The sequence below is a fragment of the Epargyreus clarus genome, unplaced genomic scaffold, assembly GCF_041222505.1.
Source record: "Epargyreus clarus isolate Ecla_fem2 unplaced genomic scaffold, WU_Ecla_fem_2.2 ptg000018l, whole genome shotgun sequence".
NCBI classification, from domain to species: Eukaryota; Metazoa; Arthropoda; class Insecta; order Lepidoptera; family Hesperiidae; genus Epargyreus; species Epargyreus clarus.
The window spans coordinates 8,442,693-8,463,118 of NW_027332226.1; the positions used below are offsets into that span (position 1 = coordinate 8,442,693).

Below are 20,426 nucleotides of genomic sequence, written 5' to 3' on the forward strand. Positions count from 1 at the left end.
ACTGTTCTATGTAATTTTCTTTAGGCCACTGCGAAAGGAAATGTTTTTCGAGCGCGTGTGTGTATGTCTCATCCTTTGCCATGCCCTGCATGCTCTGAGGTATCGTTAATGTTAATGAGGTATCGTTGGATTTATCTAAGTTATGGGAGTAATATAGGCTATTTATTTTCAGCATTCGGATTTTGTTTTTTTTTTTTTTTTATATTTTGCTTTTATTCAATTTGCAATGGTTGATGTTGTTTATAAAATTAATATAAATTTCTTTAAGGTTTGACTAATCGTTAAACCTCTATCTGTGTAATAGCAGCAGTTAAATTGTTATGTTGTTTTGTGGGGTGAGGTAAATGTAAAACATTTACACGAATAGTAGGACTGAGATTCTACCAATGGTCGAATGTAGATGAGTTACGGCCGTGACTAAATTGGAATGCCTCATGACTACTTTACTACCTACCTCACACATAATGGTAGGGGAAAATGATTCATATATCATAGTGCCTTAGAGATAAGCACTATTCTACACAATGACATATTCACAACCAGAATAAACGATTAAATTTAAAGCATTAATTTAGTCTGCTTAGCCGGAAATTAATCCGGAAGCGTTTATGAGGCACGCCAGAATTTTAATTTTGTGCAAGATCGATCAATATTCTAAACGCAAAAATCATATTTGAAACACAGCTACATTTCGCCCAATTAAATCTGGATTAAATTTTAATTTAATTACTTGTAGATCACAATTAAATATATTTTGTAATTGTATAGAATGGGGCACATACATCGTCCTCCAAGTTTCAGTTCAGCGCTGGCACCGGCACTCTCTTGGTCGTTCCTGATGAAGCATTGGTACATTCCCTTGTCTTCCTTCTTCACTGACTCAATCCTGTTGAATATTATTAGAGTAATGATAATGCAATTATTATTATTGCACTAGGATGCAATATCTACTGAGGATTATTATTACTTAAATCCTAAGGTATTTGCGCTAACAAAAATATCAACTACATTACACGATAACAACATGATCTAAAAAACTTTTGGCTATAATCGTTAGCCAATCTACATTCAAAATAAAAATAACCAACACAAGAAATTATGAACTGAAAACAAAATTATAAGCACTACAGATCCACTACTTTTACGTCATGGGTGTCATTCACAGAGACAAACACGTACACAAACACTCAAATCGAGAACAGATCATCATCAAAATACAGCTCTGAAGACATTTGCCTCACCAGAAATCAAAAATAAAACTATGTATATGATCCACTGATATCATGTAGACATGACGTAGATTTTTTTAATTTTTGAATCCTGTAAAATACCTAAGCATAGCATCATGATGGTTCATGTCCTTGCCGTCCTTCAGCCACGTGATCGTCTTGACGGGGTTGCCTTCGTATCTGCACGTGAAAACAGCGGGGCGGCCGAAATCAACGGTCTGAGTGGCGGGTTCTACAGTGGCTTTCAGGGGGGCGGTTACGGTTAATACGGTTTCCACAGATTCACCTGAAAACATACATTAAAATTTTAATGTTTATACATGTATTTTTGCACAAACAATTGACCTACACAATCGTATAATATTACCCATATTAAATGTATTTTTGGCGACATACTTATAAGAATGGACAGTGTCACATCTTATGGATGTATAAGATATTATAGGATATGATAGTAATTTTTAGACAAATAAGTTTTAAACATAGATAAAAAATTAACAAATAATTAGACTTTGTTTTTGTAAATTGTCTTATAAGTTTTATTTTTCTTTGAAGTATGTATTTACTAGTTTATAATAAATGTAGTATATAAACGTACCTCCAACGGAATTGTTGACGACGCAAAGGTATTTTCCAGAGTCCTCGACCTTAGCTTCCTTAATGATAAGGGTACCAGACACTTGCTTCACTCGGTCATTAAGAGCCACGGGTTGCTTCCTGGCAGTGCCATCGATAAACTTATACCATCTGCAACAATAGAGACACCGTTGAAATAACGACATTCGCTATCACCAAAATTAATTTTAAGATTTCATTGAATTTTAATAAAAAATAATGCACTTTTTTGTTTGCTTGCTACAGATCAAATTAATTCTCAAATGGATAGGCAATGATTGTTTATGAATTCTAACAGTTAATACATGAAAGAACACGCTGAAAAACAACTCGGAGATGTTTATAGAATATAATAAAAACCGATGAAATGCCTTAAAATTTAAAAACATAACAACGTACGCCAATTTTCTTTATTCCACACCGAAAATAACTTGTCGCAGCCTTATTCTACCAGAAGACATTTCGCTATCGAAGGGACATCACAAAATGAATTTAAATATGTAAGAAGGTTTTTAATTTGGAAAAAATACTACGATTAATGTAACGAATAAAAGCCAAAAAAAATATTTTGCGTTAGTTTGAAGTAGCCCACGTTGACGAGACATTAACCAAGACAATCGAAACTACTAGACTTTATCGATAAGCTTCATACGCCCTGTTATGAGATAATAATCACATGAAATGCTTTGTAAGTTCAGAGAAGCACAAAGTAAAGATTAAAGCGTTTTAAAAAGCAAGAACACCCTGTGACTTACCAGGAGGTGTCTACGCCGCTCAATCGTTACTTTGGCTGAGGACCGTAATAGGGCGCGCGGCCGGCCGCGGTTCGTCACGCCTTCATGGCACGCTGGGCGGGGCCCGCTCAGCAGACTGCAATAACAACGCACATCAATACATTGGGATGGTATGGTGGCGCTACGTGAATGAATGCGTGAGACTGGCGGCCGGCCGTGATCGCGCAAGGACCGTACCTTGTTATGGGAGCGGGGAACGCTTGAACCTCGCACAGTAGCGCGAGGTTCTCGCCGCCCCGGCCTACGTGACGGTTAAGCCCGTCCCCGGTTACCTTCGGCCCGGTCCTACCCGTTGGTTCTGCAACGGAAACCGACCGTCACCTATTACGCCTAACACTCACCGAAATATCGGGGCTGGGAAAGCGGAAACTTGACATGTCAAGTATGCGACTTCTCTTTGGGGTACGAAGATTACTTCCCAACCTTCGAAGTGCTTAGTAGAATCTTTTCTAGGAGCAATTTTATTTGTGGGTTCTGTAAATCCAGAGAAGTGCATAAAATACGAGATGAACGACCTCTAACGTCATTCGGATGAAGAAATTCCATGATAAAGTATCAGTATACGTATATAGAAATAGATTTTTTGTCTTGAAATGTATAATAACTCTCTTAATTTGCGGGTCTACTTATTTCTCTCGAAAAAATGAAGTATATTTACACTCACCTGAAGATAGGCGGGGGATAGCCGGCTACTTCACAAGTGAGGAAAACTGACTCAACGACAGGCGCTAAAATAATTTCGCCACCCTCGAATTTTCGGCTATTGTCACTTCGCGGAGCTATTTTATTTGTGGGTTCTGTAATATACGTAAAGAAATACGATCAACGCACCTTGATACTGGCACGGGAAATCCTTGCGCCGGGCATACGAGCGCTAACGATGTGTTACGAGAGTAATGTACGGCAGCTTTTGGTGTTGAAGTGATACTTGGAACAGCGCTTGCAATTGGTTCTGAAGAAATGTTTTTCTTATTAGATTAGATTATACCCGGTATGCCTCTTAAGGAAACGAACATTAACGAAATGTTATGTTTAGATTTTTCAATTTAAATATTAAGTAAGAATACCAGAAACCAATCACAAAACATTTATCACTGATTACAAATAAAACTTATATCTAATAACTTGCCTGAATATGGGTACGGGAAAAGCTTGAGCTTGACACAAAAGTCCAAAGCTTTGATCGACAGTGCGTATAAAAGTGCTACTACGAGCATCCGTAGAGAAAGTAGGAGCTTTGTATCCAATGGGCTCTGCAGTTTGAAATATTTAATATCATTATTCAAGTAAATATTGTGTCATTTCATGTAATATAAGACTTGCCTGAAAACTGGGGCGGGGAAACTTTGAGCTTGACAAAGTAGAGTGAAGCTTTGCCCAACGCGTTTTCTAAATATACTCCCCATTGATTCAGACGAAAATGTCGGAGATTTCGCACCAACAGGCTCTATAAAATTTCAATTAACGATCATAAAAGGAAACAATTTATATTTATAGACTTGCCTGAAGATCGGTACGGGAAAAGCTTGAGCTTGGCATAGTAGCGCAAAACTTTGACTTTGATGTCTCTTAATAGAAGAAAGTGCTGACTCAGTCGAAAAAGTAGGAGCCTTTGATCCGACGGGCTCTGTAGAAGATATACAATATTTACGTGAAACATATTACGTTACTATATATATTACGGAAAACATAACGGTTCAGTGAAGAAAAAATGTACGTACCTACTGAATATGTAAAATGTAACACATACTAACACGGTCTGGTCTGATCTGATCCCGCCTATCGGTTTCATAAATTTATCACTATTATATACTGATACTTCATCTTAATACTTATAACGACATTTTTAATTGAAACTTGCCTGAAAATTGGTAAAGGAAAAGCCTGGGCTTGACACAGCATTGAAAAATTTTGATCCTTATGCCTCGTTACAGCTGACGACGTTAAATCGGTTGGGAAGGTCGGTGGCTTGGAACCCACAGGTTCTGCACAACGAAAATAAACCAGGTTTCAATATTCAATAGTATGTTGACTTACCTAAAAATCGGTGTGGGGGAAGCTTGCGCTTGACAAAGTAATGCAAAGCTGTGTCCCGTTTCCCTAACAAAAATACTGCCTTTGGAATCCGTAGAAAAAGAAGGGGCTTTCGCGCCGACGGGTTCTAAAATTAAATTTAAATTGACTTAGAGCCAAAACAGATGACCCACCTGAACATCGGTTGAGGGTACCCTTGTGCCTGACAAAGCATTGAACCGCCAGAGTGTTCTTGGATATTATAATTGTAAGATGATGCCGTGGTTGGAAATGCAGGCGCTCTGGCAGTTACGGGTTCTGAATTAAAAAGAAACGTACGAAACCGTTAGGGAACACTCACTTGAATACGGGAGATGGATGAGCCTGGGCCTGACACAAGAGAACAATAGCTTGCTCCGCTATTTTGGTAAGCGTCGTACTTTTGAATTCCAACGAAAATGATGGAGCCTTCGATCCTATAGGTTCTGTCAGAATTGGATTATCGTAATTATTCTATTCATGAGTAAGTATATAGTTTCTTACCTGAACAACGGGACAGGAAATGCTTGAGCTTGACACAAAAGAGAAAAGTCTTGACCAGTTTTACGAATTATTCCCGAGAATTGGACGTCACTAGAGAACGTAGGGGATTTAGAGCCAACAGGTTCTACAATTAAAATAAGAGACATTTTATTCACCTGAACGAGGGTACAGGGAAAGCTTGAGCTGGGCAGAGAATGTTCAGACTCTGACCGATAGTCCTTACATACCAAGAAAACTTATTATCAGTAGAAAAAGTAGGCGACTTTGATCCGATGGGTTCTAAAATTGAATATACAAATACGTAACAATTGTGTTAATAATAAGTAGATACCTGTAAACTGGAATAGGATATCCCTGAGCTCGACAGAGTAAAGCTAAGTTATTTCTTATTGGTCTGCTAATGAACCACGCTAATTTATCATCGGTTGAAAACACTGGCGGCTTGGAACCAATGGGCTCTGAAAATTTGAGTCACATAAGAAGCGGTATGTTTATTTATATTCCTCACCTAAATACGGGAACGGGAAACCCTTGCGCCGGACATAAAAGTGCAAAGTCTTGAGCGGAAGAAATTTCAAACCAGGCTAGTTTCGAGCCACTCGAAAACGAAGGACTCTTGGAGCCGATCGGTTCTAAAACACGCAATATCGTTAAGAAATGTGAACGCGAGGATCGGGTTACCCTGCTGCTGTGCTATGAACGATATTGTAGAACCAACAAGAAATAATAGGGGATTTAGCCTAAATAGAAATGATTAAGATATGAAAACTCACCTAAACACTGGAACGGGATATGCTTGTGCCAGACAAAGTAACGTTATACTGGAGTCCATAGCGAATTCCACGAACTCAATCGTTTTTGTTGGGACTTTCGGTGGAGCACTATTAATGGGCTCTAAAAAATATAATTGATTTAATTGAATTACCTGGACAATGGGACTGGAAAAGCTTGAGCGGGGCATAATAATGTTACGCTCGCGTTAATGTATGTATTGAAGCCTCTAACATTATCCAGTGTGGGGAACTTCGGAGGCACCCTTCCTACAGGCTCTAAACACAAATTTCATTTACGATAAATGTATTAAAACCAGAAATGGTTAAAATTACCTGAATATTGGAACGGGGAAAGCCTGAGCCATACAAAGCAATGTAACGGTGTTATTCGCAGAAATATCAGTGATATCGATCACTTTTGATGCTACTTTTGGTGCTGCGCTGCCCATAGGTTCTATGGAAGAAAGTGACATTACAGAATAATTATGAAGTTTTAATTAATACCTGTAAACGGGGACGGGAAATGCTTGTGCAGGACACAGCATAGTGATGCTATCGCCTCCCGTGGCATCAAACGCTCGACTTTTATCAGTAGTTGTAAATTTAGGCGAAACACGACCCACGGGCTCTATGAATAAATACTTTTCATGTAGCTATTTTATTTCATACTTCAGGAAATACGATTTACCTGAACAGTGGGACTGGAAACGCCTGTGCCGGGCATAATATCGTCAAACTGCTATTAAGCATACCGCTGAAGCTTCTTGAACTATCCATCGAAGGGAATTTAGGCGAGACTCGTCCTACGGGCTCTAAGAACATAACAGTAACAAACTTATAAGTGAGTGTACCTGAACAGTGGAGTTGGAAAGGCCTGTGCTGGACATAGCATCGTTACGCACGTGTTCGAGGAAAAGGTAAAACTGCGCCCAGTTTCCATCGATGGAAATTTCGGTGATACTTTGCCCATCGGTTCTGTTTACCAAAAACAGTAAATGGTAACCATCCTATCACAAATAGTGAATTTTGATTCAATCGATATATTTATAAAGCAAAGTATTTTTTTTAATATTTTAAAAATAGATTAGAACTGTAAACTCTTACCTAAACATTGGGGCTGGATATGCTTGAGCGGGACATAATAGTGACAAACTTTGATTGCTATCAAAATTGAAAAGTCGACTTTTCTCTAAAGTTGGAAATTTTGGAGACACTTTTCCCATAGGTTCTGAAGCAAATTGTTTCTATTCTTAGTAAACTCGAAACAAAAAATACACTATAAATGATAGCTTGAATAAAGTCAAATACCTGAAAATTGGAACTGGGAACGCTTGCGCGGGGCATTGCAATGCAAATGAATAGTTTTTCTTGATCCCGATCATGGTACCCATCACAACGGATGCAAATTTTGGCGGAACGCGCCCGACTGGCTCTACAGGTGTTGCAAAAATAAAAGCGTCAATTAACATTTACCTGAACAATGGGACTGGGAACGCTTGGGCAGGGCACTGCAATGCGTATGAATCGTTTTTCTTAACCTCGAACATCGTGCCGGTTAAAACGGTCGCAAACTTGGGCGATACGCGGCCGACAGGTTCTAAAAGTACGTCAAAATAAAGCGGAAATCGGTAATTATCACATTACCTGAACACGGGGACGGGAAATGCCTGCGCTGGGCATAACAACGTAAATGCTGAATCCAATCTGGCAATAAACCACACTCCCGCTTGTGTCGTTGAGAACTTAGGTGGAACTCGCCCTATCGGCTCTGAGGAAGTACGTAAAATGACTTTAGAGAGCCTTACCGGTACATAGGAGCGGGGAAGGCCTGTGCAGTACACAGAACAGCGAGGCTGGAGGATTCTTTAAACTGGAAGCCGCTTGTGGTCTGCGCGCTAGGAAACTTGGGAGGCACACGGCCCACAGGCTCTGCGCATGTTGGGAGAAGGTGGAAATACGAGGATTGGAGTATATTCCGAAAGACACGAACAGACCAGTTTTCAAACTCCTACTCATATTAAGTCGCCTATAAGAATGTTAATGTACAGAACGTTCATATAAATACTCGCGGATCAAAGCTCTGCAGGGTACCCTATCCCAACATTCAGGCAAGGTACAAGTATAAAAACTATGTTTACAAATATAAGTATGTAACCATTACGTACTTATATTTGCAAACTTTTGAACTAAAGTCAATACACCATTATTATACAATCTAGTTTTTAGTCATCAATAACATGAGAAAAACGTATATTAATGTTTCTTTTACGAATCCTTAGATTAAGTATTTCGTTTTAAAATAATTTTCTGTGATAACTTTGTTTTACTGGAGATTATAATAATGGTATACGATTCATAATTATAGAAAATTAATGAAGTAAGCAGAATATTGGCAATTGTACACAATTTTAATAACACTATTGTTTTACACAAAAACTTAAATTGGAAATATTCTGCCGATTTGCACAAATATTTGCTGTGTGAAACGGTATCAACAGTGAAAATTACAATAAACTAAATTCTAGGACATATTTCAATAATTTAACACTACGTGGTTTCTAATGTTGCTCAGAATAAAAAGTGAATACAAAAGTGTATATTAATTATTATACATAAAAATAAATGTGACAAATTAATATTGTAAGTTTCACTGCAAGTTACTAAAATGTAGCGCCATAAACTCATAACTATGGAGTCGTTAGTTAAGTATAACTCAGAGTGAAAAGGGGTTAAATGAATGAAGGGGAAGCATATCAAAGGTTATGAATTTATCGCGCGACAAGTTATAAATAATAAAACTTGACTCACCCGTGATAACCAGACGTCCTTTGGTAGCCGATAAACGAGTTTCTCCAGTAAGCCTGTGCTTAGTTCTACATTGATAAGATTTGTAACCGTCTTCGGGTCCGACATCTCTAATATGTAATTCTCCAGATGGAAGCACTAAGTATTTGCCCTCTGAAGAAAAAAAAATAAACATGTTATATACGTCCTCAAAAGTAAACCAATAAAATTTTAATTCATTTGAACTGCGCAACTTAAGGTTACGTTACTTATAAATTATATTCATTTCATTTACATGCATTAAACTAAGGAAGTGGGAAAGAGGATTAAGGTAGGCCGTGAGGCCCATGGAACCAAAGGAACCCAGTTATGTAGGAACAGTACCCTAAACAATAATGAGTAAAGAACGGATGGTTTTGATATTAATACCATCTTTGAAGAAGCCTACATGGCATCGCAAAGCTCGTACCGTCTAAGTTGTGTTCGGAATCTAGATTTATTTCAACTGTCTCCTCTCCTTCGCTGATGATCCAAGAGACGACACCGACGTACTCAGCAACAAAACTTGGGATATGGCATTTAACAATAGCCGCATTCCCTCGTAAAACGTATTCTTCTAATAGATTTACGGCATAAGCTTGAGAGACCACTGCAACAACATGACTCAAATTCAGCGCATTAACGCCTAGAAAACTGAAATATCTAGAGCGATTGTTAATTTCCTATTATTTACAAAAATCCTTACAAACGCGAAACCCTAATGTAATCCTACAAAGACTGGAAGACCCAGGATACGAAAGGGGGTAACGGACGATTTGATCTAAAAGGTTCGTCTGAAGGATTCTAGTACCTAACTCCAAAGTGTCATTCATTTTAATTTCTTGTTCGTTTTCATCTTCAGATATAATCCAAGATGTGACTGACACGTATTCGGCGACAAAACTAGGAATTTGGCATTTCAATACAGCTGCATTTCCTCGCAACACATATTCCTCCCAGAATTTCACATCGTAAACTTGTGATACAACTGAAAATATCCATATTATTGAAAGGACATCAGATAACGTAGCGTATTGTTTTTCACACATAATATGCAACGTATTACGTATGCAATAAGTATATTCAGAATTTTTTAACGATGACGAAACCTAAACTGATAAGGACTCGATGGAAATAAGGACGGGTATAATCCTGAACACTGAATTGAAAATTTACCTAAACCGAAATCAGAGTCTATATTTACGTCCATTTCATCTGTATCTCCCTCAGATATTATCCAGGATGTGACTGTGACATATTCAGACACAAAGCTGGGAATGTGGCATTTTAATATTGCTGCATTACCGCGTAATACATTTTCCTCCCAAAGATTAACAGTGTATGCCTGAGATACAACTGAAAAGATGAACAAATTATCGAATATTTGATACTGGTAATTTTACTAGCGTATTATTGTCTATTGAAAATAGGAGAAGGAATGGACATCTGTGCATTATATTTTGTAAAAATACCTAAGTCCGCATAATCAGTTACATTAATTTCATTTTCATCGACGTCCCCTTCAGATATGATCCAAGACGACACTGTTACGTACTCAGTCACAAAACTTGGTATATGGCATTTAACAATTGCGGAATTGCCACGTAAAACATTTTCTTCCATTAAGTTAACGGTGTACGCTTGAGATACCACTGAAATATCACATCATCCCGAATGAATTGTCGTAATTAAGTGGGAGTCAGGAAAAGGTTATAATTAGAAGATCCCTATTAAGAAATACCCATGTCATTGGATTCTGCCTTAATTTCCACGTCATCAGTGTCACCCTCGGAAATAATCCAAGATGAAACGGTGACGTATTCAGTGACGTATGAAGAAATGTGGCATTTCAAAATTGCGGCATTGCCACGTAAAACACTCTCTTCCATGAGGTTTATAGTATATGCTTGTGATACCACTGCAAACAGAGTTGCATTAAAATTACAAAATGTATAAACACGAATGATAGGATACGGCCAGGTCAGCTGGGGAACGCAAGGTCATACATGATGCTAAAAATACCCTCAGTGTTAATGGATTCATTGGCTTTTATCTCTTTTTCGTCGTCGCCTTCTGAAATAATCCAGGAAGCAACCGACACATACTCCGTCACAAAACTTGGTATAAGACACTTCAATATTGCAGCATTTCCTCGTAGTACATTTTCTTCTACTAAGTGGATTGTATAAGCTTGACTCACAACTGAAATATTTAAATATTTTGACTAACGATGTATTGATGTATCTATTGTAGTCTAAACAAATTAAGTTCTATCATGTTATGTAAATAAGAGGACGGGAATTAAAGGAAATAATTATCAAGTATATCCTTGTATGAATACCATAATTTTCGTTAGATAAGAATTCTCCGCCTTCGGTATCATGCCAAGATATAACATGAACATGGTCAGAAACGAATGATGGAATATGGCATTTGAATACTGCTGCGTTACCCCTTATAACATAAATATCGTAAACTTGCGACTCGTAAAACTGGTTAACAGCTGAAAAGTTTAAAGTCAGCATTTGAATAACAGATAAACATATCAATATTCGTTCTCGAGGATTTTTGTGGAGAGCGGATAGGAACAATTGGGGTCACGCGGGCACTCTCGATTACCGTAATTGCCCTCGGAGCCATTCAACGAAAATGCAGAGAGGGATTCTTCGTCCGTTACCCATTCCACAACCTGGACGTAATCGGCGACGAATGATGGAATTGAACATTTGACGATGACCGAATTGCCACGTAAAACATCTTCATCAATAACTCGAGGTTCGTAGTTCTGATGCACCACTGTGAATTATTTTAGCAACTAATATTGACATGGAAAGGTCTGAGGATTGGTCTAAGTTGTACATTAATCTAAAATAATCTACTAAATGAATACCCGAATCAAAATTTGGGTCATTATCAGCATTAACGGTATCGTTATCCATAATCCACGCCGTTACATGAACAAAGTCTGCTACAAAGGACGGCACGATGCACTTGAGGATAGCTGTGTTGCCTCGCAAAACGAACTCGTCGTTGACTCTAGCCTCGTATGCTTGAAGAACGGCTGTGACAACAAAGTTAATGGATTGGGACAGAGGAACTATATTTTCCGGGGGAGTTACCCTCATTATTTCCTGGATAGTAAGTGCCCCCATCACTGTCTGTCCACATTTCAACCGATACGAAATCGGAAACAAAACTTGGTACTTCACATTTCATAATAGCTGCATTGCCACGAATCACATACTCGTTGTCTGCTTCGGCTTCATAAGATTGCGATACCACTAGTTTAAAATTGATAGAAAATAAATTATATAGTTAGTGTGGAACTGATGCTAAGGGTATTTGGAAAAGGAAATCAAATTTAAAGTTTTCGTAAAAAGTACCCTCGGATATATTAGTATTGTTTAAAGTTAATATTTCCCCATCGTCCATAATCCAGGATTCCACGTGCACGAAGTCGCTTACAAATGATGGAATCTTGCAACGAATAATAGCAGCGTTCCCCCTAATCACGTACTCATTTTCGGCTTCGGTCACGTAATACTGGGACACAACTAAAGAATATCAATTAGACATGTATTTGGAATGGACAGGTATGGGTGATGGACAAACGTTCAATACGGAAGTTGCCATAACGTCTTTATCGATTGTTACCGAGGTTGTCAGAATGAGTAATTTCTGTTCCTTCTTCGTCTATCCACGCTTCTACCTTCACAAAATCCGCGACAAACGAAGGGATTGAACATTTTAATACGGCTGCATTTCCACGGATTACGTACTCTGTTAGGATTTCAGCTTCATAAAACTGATTTACAACTGAAAAGTTATGGTTGAAGGTTTTAATACATGTATAGGAAATGGGGCAGTTTGGATTTAGGATTATGTGCTATTAAATATGGCGACATCGTACCGATATCATCGGTAAGTAAGTATTCGCCGTTATCCGAATCGACCCAAGCCTCCACTTTGACAAAATCGGAGACGAAGGAGGGAATATTACATTTTAGTACAGCAGTGTTCCCGCGGATAACATATTCTGATACTACTTCAGCTTCATAATATTGTGTTACAACTGAAACGCGTACATATTACATTAACAAATTTAGGACAAACTATATAGGAGTGGACATTGGGGATGGTATTTGAATTATATTGAAGTGTACCCTCTCCCTCCTTGTTCTCGTCAATAGTGAAAGAGCTGCCAGATTCATCGTGCCACGAGACAACGTTCACAAAGTCCGCCACAAAGGACGGTATGGAGCATTTGAGTATCGCGGAGTTACCGCGTATAACATACTCGTTATTTACTTCGGATTCGTATTGCTGTTGCACCACTGCGAAATTTCCATTGTTATGATTGTTAAGAATCGAAGGACCAGGATTGCAAGGATAGAGTCGCGTGGATATTCAAATTGAATTAACCGTAATTTTCTCCCGGATAGAAGTCTTCATTTTCATCGGTATGCCATGAGAGAACTTCTATGAAATCGGCAACGAAGGATGGAACCTGGCACTTGAGTATAATGCTATTCCCCATGATTGCGTACTCCTTATTGACATCAGTGTCGTAATGCTGGGCAACCACTGGTATATTTATCAAGAAGCTGGTTATTTTTTATCCTTTATATATTGGAACTGGCATTGATTCTAATAATTATACATGTTATACTTAGTCATTGTTGTTCCTATTCAGGAAATAATTATATTCTTATCAAATTCATTTTAGTACTTTTTGTAACAATGATTCATGATATAGCTATTCTGATTCAATACCATACGCCTACACACAAATGACTCTCCACCTCTTTAAATCTCATAATTATTGGCAATACGTAGCATTGTTCCTAGGAATTATACCGTATTATAATTATATTCTAAGGAAATTATCATATTTTAAAGTGCATTAACAATCTTAAACAATTATGGACAGTGAATCCAATCCTGAAAATTACCTCCACAGTGCTGTAAAAAATACACTGAGACTAACAATGTAATTTACGACCATTACGCTTTTGTGTAATTGTTTATTTTTATTTATGAAAATAATGGAAAAAATAATAGTTGCAAATTATCACTCAGCAATAGACAAAAGGCCGTGTTTACTTTGTTAGTCCTTAAAGATTACACATTGTGATAGAAAAACAAATTGAAGAAATAAAGTTTGTATATCAATATGATTTAGTTAACATTATAATAGTTTAATGATATTTTTACCAAACTTTATGACTTTGTAATATTTAGTATGTAAGTATGTATCATATCATCATGACATATTATAATGAATATCATAACTGAAGTTTCGTTCAAAGCGATAACACAAAAATATTTCATTAAATACATATTATATGCTTACTTCAATATTTTTATTATGAAAATGTTAAAATAAACCCATCTGCGTTTTCAGAGTTATTATACCTTGCTGTTAACAAGATAAAATCTTTTAATATTTTATTTATATTTTTTGTCAACAATAGTGTTAAATATTGATTTTAATTAATCAGATTAATACTACTTAGTGCATAAAAAAAATGGTTGCCTGTAAAGTCGGTTTTACGGGCGAAGATTTTACGTGACAACGTCTTTTTCTCGGTAGAATATTTATTGATATGAATATAATTAAATTGCACAATAGGAACAAGGAATTGAATGAAAATAAGAATTGCACAAATTTTAACTATAGAAATATATTTTGTTTAGTCTCTAGTGCTGCGCGCGCGGCAGACCGATCATAGTTGAGTGGGAGAGAGACGCAAGGCATTCGGCGGGCCTCTCTCTCGTTCGGTGACTCATCGTAACGTTACCGGGCGTTACACTTTTTCATAAGTGACTCCCAGCCGCAACCTAATTTAAGACGTTGTCACGTCAATAAATCCAATAGAAACACTCAATAACCATTTTGGAAAGTAGAAAACTAAACTTTCTAGCCACTTAACACTACTCGACCCTCAACTACTTAATTACTTAATTGACGCCCACAAATTGAGGGTTATCGGAATAATAGAGTCAATGGACCGATGATTAAAAAGCTGTTATTTAAAAAATAGTTTTATTACTTTTTCCCTCTCGTATAAAATCATCCACAAAATTCCCGTGAAAATGTTATAGCTTGTATGATTCGTTTTTGTAAAGTAATATAGAGACAAATTGCCGTATTGTACGATTTCTACCTATTTTTTTTAAAAAGGATATTTTACTATCACTTTAAACTGCGACTAAAAACGTGGGAAACAGCTAGTAAGAACATAAATTGATTACGGACCCATCTTACACCCACGTCAATGCAGTTGATTATTTGATTAACCTTTCGAGATAGTCATAGGGCAGCGCCCTGCAGTAGACCGAACGTTAAGTACGGGCATATAGCCTAACCAATGATAGTATGACTTTAAAAGGTCTCTTATTATCACTCAGTGATATAACGATGCCATTATAACTATTATGCGACTATTGCGTGCGTTTAATTGCACTTACCTACATTCAAGAGGCTAAGTTCAATCCAGTATCAAGGACATGCATGATCTAATAGTTAAGACAACTTTTTTATTCCTCGTAACAATCATACCGTAAGACAATTTTATCGCGCATGTAAACAATGCTCGGATTTGATTTAATGTCACTTTTCAATTCGAGTATTAGCGTAGTCGATATCGAAAGTGATAAGGTGATAACACCGGTTGCAATATAATGGAACAAGATAAAAGTGGATTATCAGCCGAAAGACATATTAGTCCAATATTTAACTATGTAGATACTTACCTAATTAAAAACAGATAAATATATACGTGTGAAATGATAGTGTTTCGTATAAAAACCTTTTGTCAATTTATATTTCATTTGGTGTATGATCAATAATTCTTTCCTATGTTCTATTGTATTGTTGGATTAATAAACATATACGTAAACTAAAATCAAGGCTATTTCTTAGGCGAATTTAGTCCCAAGTTACGTCACTCGGTATTGTGTTATCGCTTTGAACCTTATCTACTAGTAGCTTATTACAATAGGATATTTATGTCATACACGAGAATAATTTTTATGTCAATATCAATGGCCAAAGCTTACAATATAAATATTGTTATACTTAATCATATTTTTTACGTTTTGTTCACCTTGCATGCGATAATACTCGTAGTAGCATGATCGTGATGTAAATAAATCATTTTGATTATAAAAATGAAATTAACTAAATTCGACTTTTAGTGGTGTGGTTCAGTCTGTTATTTAAGATTAATATTATATCTTTTTTGGAATTTTGCATATATTAATAAAACAAAAATTAAATTAATCAATTTCCATTTTTTTGCGTTTTGCGTGCTTCATTACTGCTAAGCTGATTCTGGATTCATAACTAGTTTTATTCGAGACAAATCTGTTTATCTTGTAATTAATAACTGTCAGTATTTTCATTGTTTGCTTTGGCCTTTGATATTTATGCAACACATACTAGCTAGGTACAATAAGTAGTTGTTGGAACTCACCAGCTCGTACATTAACGTCACGGGAATGGATAGTACCGACCGGGTTCCTCGCGAGACAAGCGTACACCTGGGCGTGGACTTCCTGGCGATAGTCTTCAGCACGGAACGGGGGGAATACCAGGTTACCATTGGGCAAAACCTGGAAATAATGTGCACTTTTAGAAAAGCATAAGTGTCGAGTGTGAAGATGATGTGATACTAGTTTGATATGCAGAGTTCCAGGTTCAATGCCATGATTGTAAATATTTTTTGTTTTTCTACTAAGTGTTTGTGCATTCGTTTTTATGTGTGACCATGACACACACGAAATAGATAGTCATGGAAAGGAAAGAGACTGGAAATTTAATAAAAGGATTAAATTCAATTATGGTTTTTTGGTCACCAAACGTCACCATGCTATATGTCTTTGTTGGGCAACCATCCAAACGAGGACTTGAGTCGTAAACATCTGCTGAGCCTACACGTTTCTGTATGTATGCGTTTAATAGAATCGAAAGGTGGTCTATGCTCTGGTAGCCATAAAACTATCACATTTAACTTGTTGAAATAACCTCGATAGACACTTTATAATGAGTTCCGCCTCCGTCCTATAGCCTTAAAAGTAAATCTAGCGGCAGCAAAGTGCATTTTTACTATGAAATTTATATGCGGGTTTGTAAAGACGATCCCACGTTCCGGTGAAAACTTGCTTTCACTGGCTAAGCTTGGCACGAGCCAATATTCAATAATGCTTGGCCGGTCGATTGGCCAGGTTAATATTAGACATTCGATCCAAATGCACTCTTTTATATGTTAAATGTATAAACAATGAAAATATTAATACAGCTAGTTGGCAATTATTATAAAAAAAAAACAAAAAGCCGATTGTTATGTTATAGCCTATATGTTAGTCCTCCTCGGTCAAAATTGGTTCAAACTACTAGTCCGCTCTGAAGTTGTTGCGAGCAGGTGTAGTCGTACAATTTGCTATGGCGACGCGATTCATTTATATATTGAGAGCGGATTAGCAGTTTTACGAGGCTTATCCATAAATACACTCGAAAAAGATTACCCTCCGAAGTTGAGTAGGTATAAACAATGCACCATAACGGAATTATACCTACTTAATTTCTATCTTTAAACGTACATTCTTCAAAACTCGTTTTCTATTTATGGTGTTTATAAAAAGACAAAATAAAGATGGAATGTTGAGCATGTTAATCGCGTCCACGATGTCCACGTATACATTTTATAAGCTTATAAATTAACGTACTTGTCTTAGGTCGCATTAAGAGTAATCCAATTTTACTAAGACGCCAGCGATAAAACGTAAAGTTGTTATTTGAAATAATGTTTAAAAAATCCGGAATGAACAAAATTTTGCGTATCATAATCAGTAATAATTAATTCTATAAATTTTGACATATGAGAATTGAAAACACGTTATATTAAGTGTAAGCAATGGTATTCGAGATAATTTCGTTTTTATGACAAAGGGGGTACATCACTTACATCATAGTTCGTTGTAAAATAATACGATAAGATTCGTTTAGTCATTTAAAATATCTTTTTAATTTCTTGCCCTTTTCCTGTCAAATCTTTGTATTATTTCTATAGTTTAGAAAAATATATATTTTATTTTTATTTTAATACATACTTGTCTGAGTCCAGGAACGTCTCCAACCGCGGTGCCATCAGCTCGTACCCAGATAACGTCGGGGGCGGGGGATCCTCGGGCAGCGCATTCCACTACGGCTCCGGTCGTGTTGCTAAAGTCCACTCGGTTCGGGGGTTCCTTCATGAATATCGGTCCAATCGTCTCGTCCTCGCAATGTACTGCTCCTGTAACAAATAGTACACAATCAATAATTGAGAAATTATATCAACAATGATAGTGGTTGCCAGTGGCGGACTAAGTTCGGCGGAGGCCCGGGGCGGAAATGTTGATTGAAAAAGTTAAGTCTAAAAAGTTGATTTAATTACAAGCTTTCACAAATGTTGTCTCCTGACGACCTTTTGGTCGTTGGAGGCCTCCCAAAACCAGAGGCCTGGGGCGGACCACCCCTGAACCCCCCTGCTTCCCCTATTCCGCCCGTGGTAATAGTATTGATACATTTTCTTCAGTTCAAAACACTACTTGGTAGACACGAATGATTGTCAAGACGTTCACCATTATGTAGCTAGCATTCTTAAGAGAGAGTTGAGCCAACGTTACATTTGGTTATTCTTTTTAACCGCCGTTCATTAAGAAAGAAGAAGTTTCTAATTTTGAATTATATTTTATGTATGTATGTACATCGATTTATCCGAGATGTGTGAAAACATATGTTTATTTGTTTTTGAAAAATTGTTAAGGTCACATAAATATGGTTAAGATCTAATTATGAGGTCTGATAATAAACAAATAATTTTGTCGGATGGTGGTAAAACAGCTATTTGTTGTTTTAAGGTTGTTAAAAACAATATTAGTGATCGAGATTTCTTGTTATACGCGTGAACAAACTAATATGTCATAATGGAAATGCCAATTTATTATTTAATATAACGACTAATATAAATGTGGTAGAGCCTAAACTTGTTCTAATACGAAATTGCAATCCCCGTACATATTTCTGCCCCACAACTGTTTGAAAAGGGTACAGTAGATAATGTGAACACAATGATTTCTAACTAGGCGCACATCAATAGGAACAAATGACAGACAGACTCATAGAGGCAATCATATATGGAGTTGACTGGAGATATCGGCAAAGGCGGCAATAGTCATCAGGTGGACTGCATTCTCGTTTGCTTTGATATAATAATTGTTGACAACAGTAAAAAATACAATAACATTAGTGTCGGATTACATCGAGTAATTGAGACCTTCCTACCAATGTTAAAAACAATACCGGTAGCTATCAAACCATGGCGAATCGTATCGTAATGCTTACAACTATGGTATTTAGTTGTGTGTCACCTTTACACATTTTATGTAGGCTTGTGTGCGTGGGCCTTAATTTATGAATGGCGATAAAGTTACGCAACAAAACAAAGTGTAGTAAGTTGTGCGATAAAGTATCAGTTTGGTACTTTATATTTGATTGCGGATATTGCAAGTCTTCGTCGGCGGAACGGGTAGCTTGTCCTGTAAGAGGCCTTATGCCATAGTACCTACACCACCGTAGTTTAACTGATAGATTAGTAGAAATCACACATCTTCTTTTTCGAATTTTTTTAAAAGCTTTTTTTTATAATGTAAGAGTAGCAGACGAGCATGCAGTCCACCTGATGGTAAGTGGCTACTGCCGCCCATGGACATCTGTAACCAACCCCAGATAAGATAAGATATTCCTACCTGAGGTCGGCCAAAGATGCTCCGCTACCCCTGAGGACTAAGCTGGAACGCCTCGGAAAAGTCTGTCTCTCTTACCACACCCTTCAAACCGGAACACAGCAGCTCCTAACACTGCTATTATTAGGTAGAAATAGGCGTGGCGGTGGTGCCGCCGGAGTCGAACCACAAAGGGTTGTACCACCTTCCCATTTGTTTACAGTTTCTCATTTTATTTGTTTTCACTGCAACATTAATTTAAATTTACATAAATAAGAAAAAATAAGGCGTGCCTGTGATTTGAACCTTGGACTCTGAAATTAAGCGACGGAGGTAGAACATTCGCATATGTGAAAGCCCTAACTGTAACTGTAAGCTACTCGGGCACGTCACGATCATAAGCGGCACGCCCTTTTCCTTAGCTTACGAGAACTTAACCCAGTTTCTAATGATACCCTCGTGATACAGACTAACTAGCCCCAGAGGATCTGGTAACTGTTCGATTGTTCAAGATGCACTTTATTCAATATGCTTTGATACAAAACAACGTAGTAGGTATTTAACAAAACACTTAGTCACAGTTGTACGGAAGTACATACTTATTGATTACAATTTGGTATACGTCATATCTATGTAACTAAAATTCATTTATCTAGATGCAGGATAGTGCGTCGGACAAATTTGAGCTTTTCTGAAATTTCAATCAATTAGATGTCAAACTAAAAAATATTTATCCTAGTATGTACCTAATTTAATGGTACTCAAGGGGCGCCCACTGTAAAAGTATAATTAGACCTTATAACCTTTACCCCGAGGGGCAGATGCTCTCTGCGTCAAACCATAAACATCATAGTCATGACGATCTA

General features: G+C 37.2%; 1 protein-coding gene across 33 annotated transcripts in view; it reads right to left on the reverse strand.

The window, feature by feature from the left end:
* Dscam1 (Down syndrome cell adhesion molecule 1) overlaps positions 1–20,426 on the reverse strand; it is a 79,640-nt gene that overhangs the window by 41,768 nt on the left and 17,446 nt on the right. For 11 of the 33 annotated variants that reach the window (XM_073082973.1, XM_073082991.1, XM_073082975.1 and 8 more), the window contains exons 3-10: positions 17,905–18,089; positions 16,269–16,407; positions 9,967–10,146; positions 8,776–8,925; positions 3,303–3,435; positions 1,828–1,976; positions 1,332–1,515; positions 783–886 (exon numbers count right to left, since the gene is read on the reverse strand). In XM_073082973.1, coding sequence (XP_072939074.1) covers positions 783–886; positions 1,332–1,515; positions 1,828–1,976; positions 3,303–3,435; positions 8,776–8,925; positions 9,967–10,146; positions 16,269–16,407; positions 17,905–18,089 — 1,224 coding nt within the window. Of the gene's footprint in view, positions 1–782; positions 887–1,331; positions 1,516–1,827; positions 1,977–3,302; positions 3,436–3,469; positions 3,591–4,675; positions 4,800–5,194; positions 5,319–5,702; positions 5,827–6,119; positions 6,244–6,471; positions 6,596–6,655; positions 6,780–7,275; positions 7,400–7,440; positions 7,565–8,775; positions 8,926–9,966; positions 10,147–11,909; positions 12,072–12,173; positions 12,345–12,444; positions 12,607–12,700; positions 12,863–12,953; positions 13,125–13,212; positions 13,375–16,268; positions 16,408–17,904; positions 18,090–20,426 lie in introns of all 33 variants that reach the window. The other 22 variants (XM_073082985.1, XM_073082989.1, XM_073082988.1 and 19 more) reach the window with 18 other exon arrangements.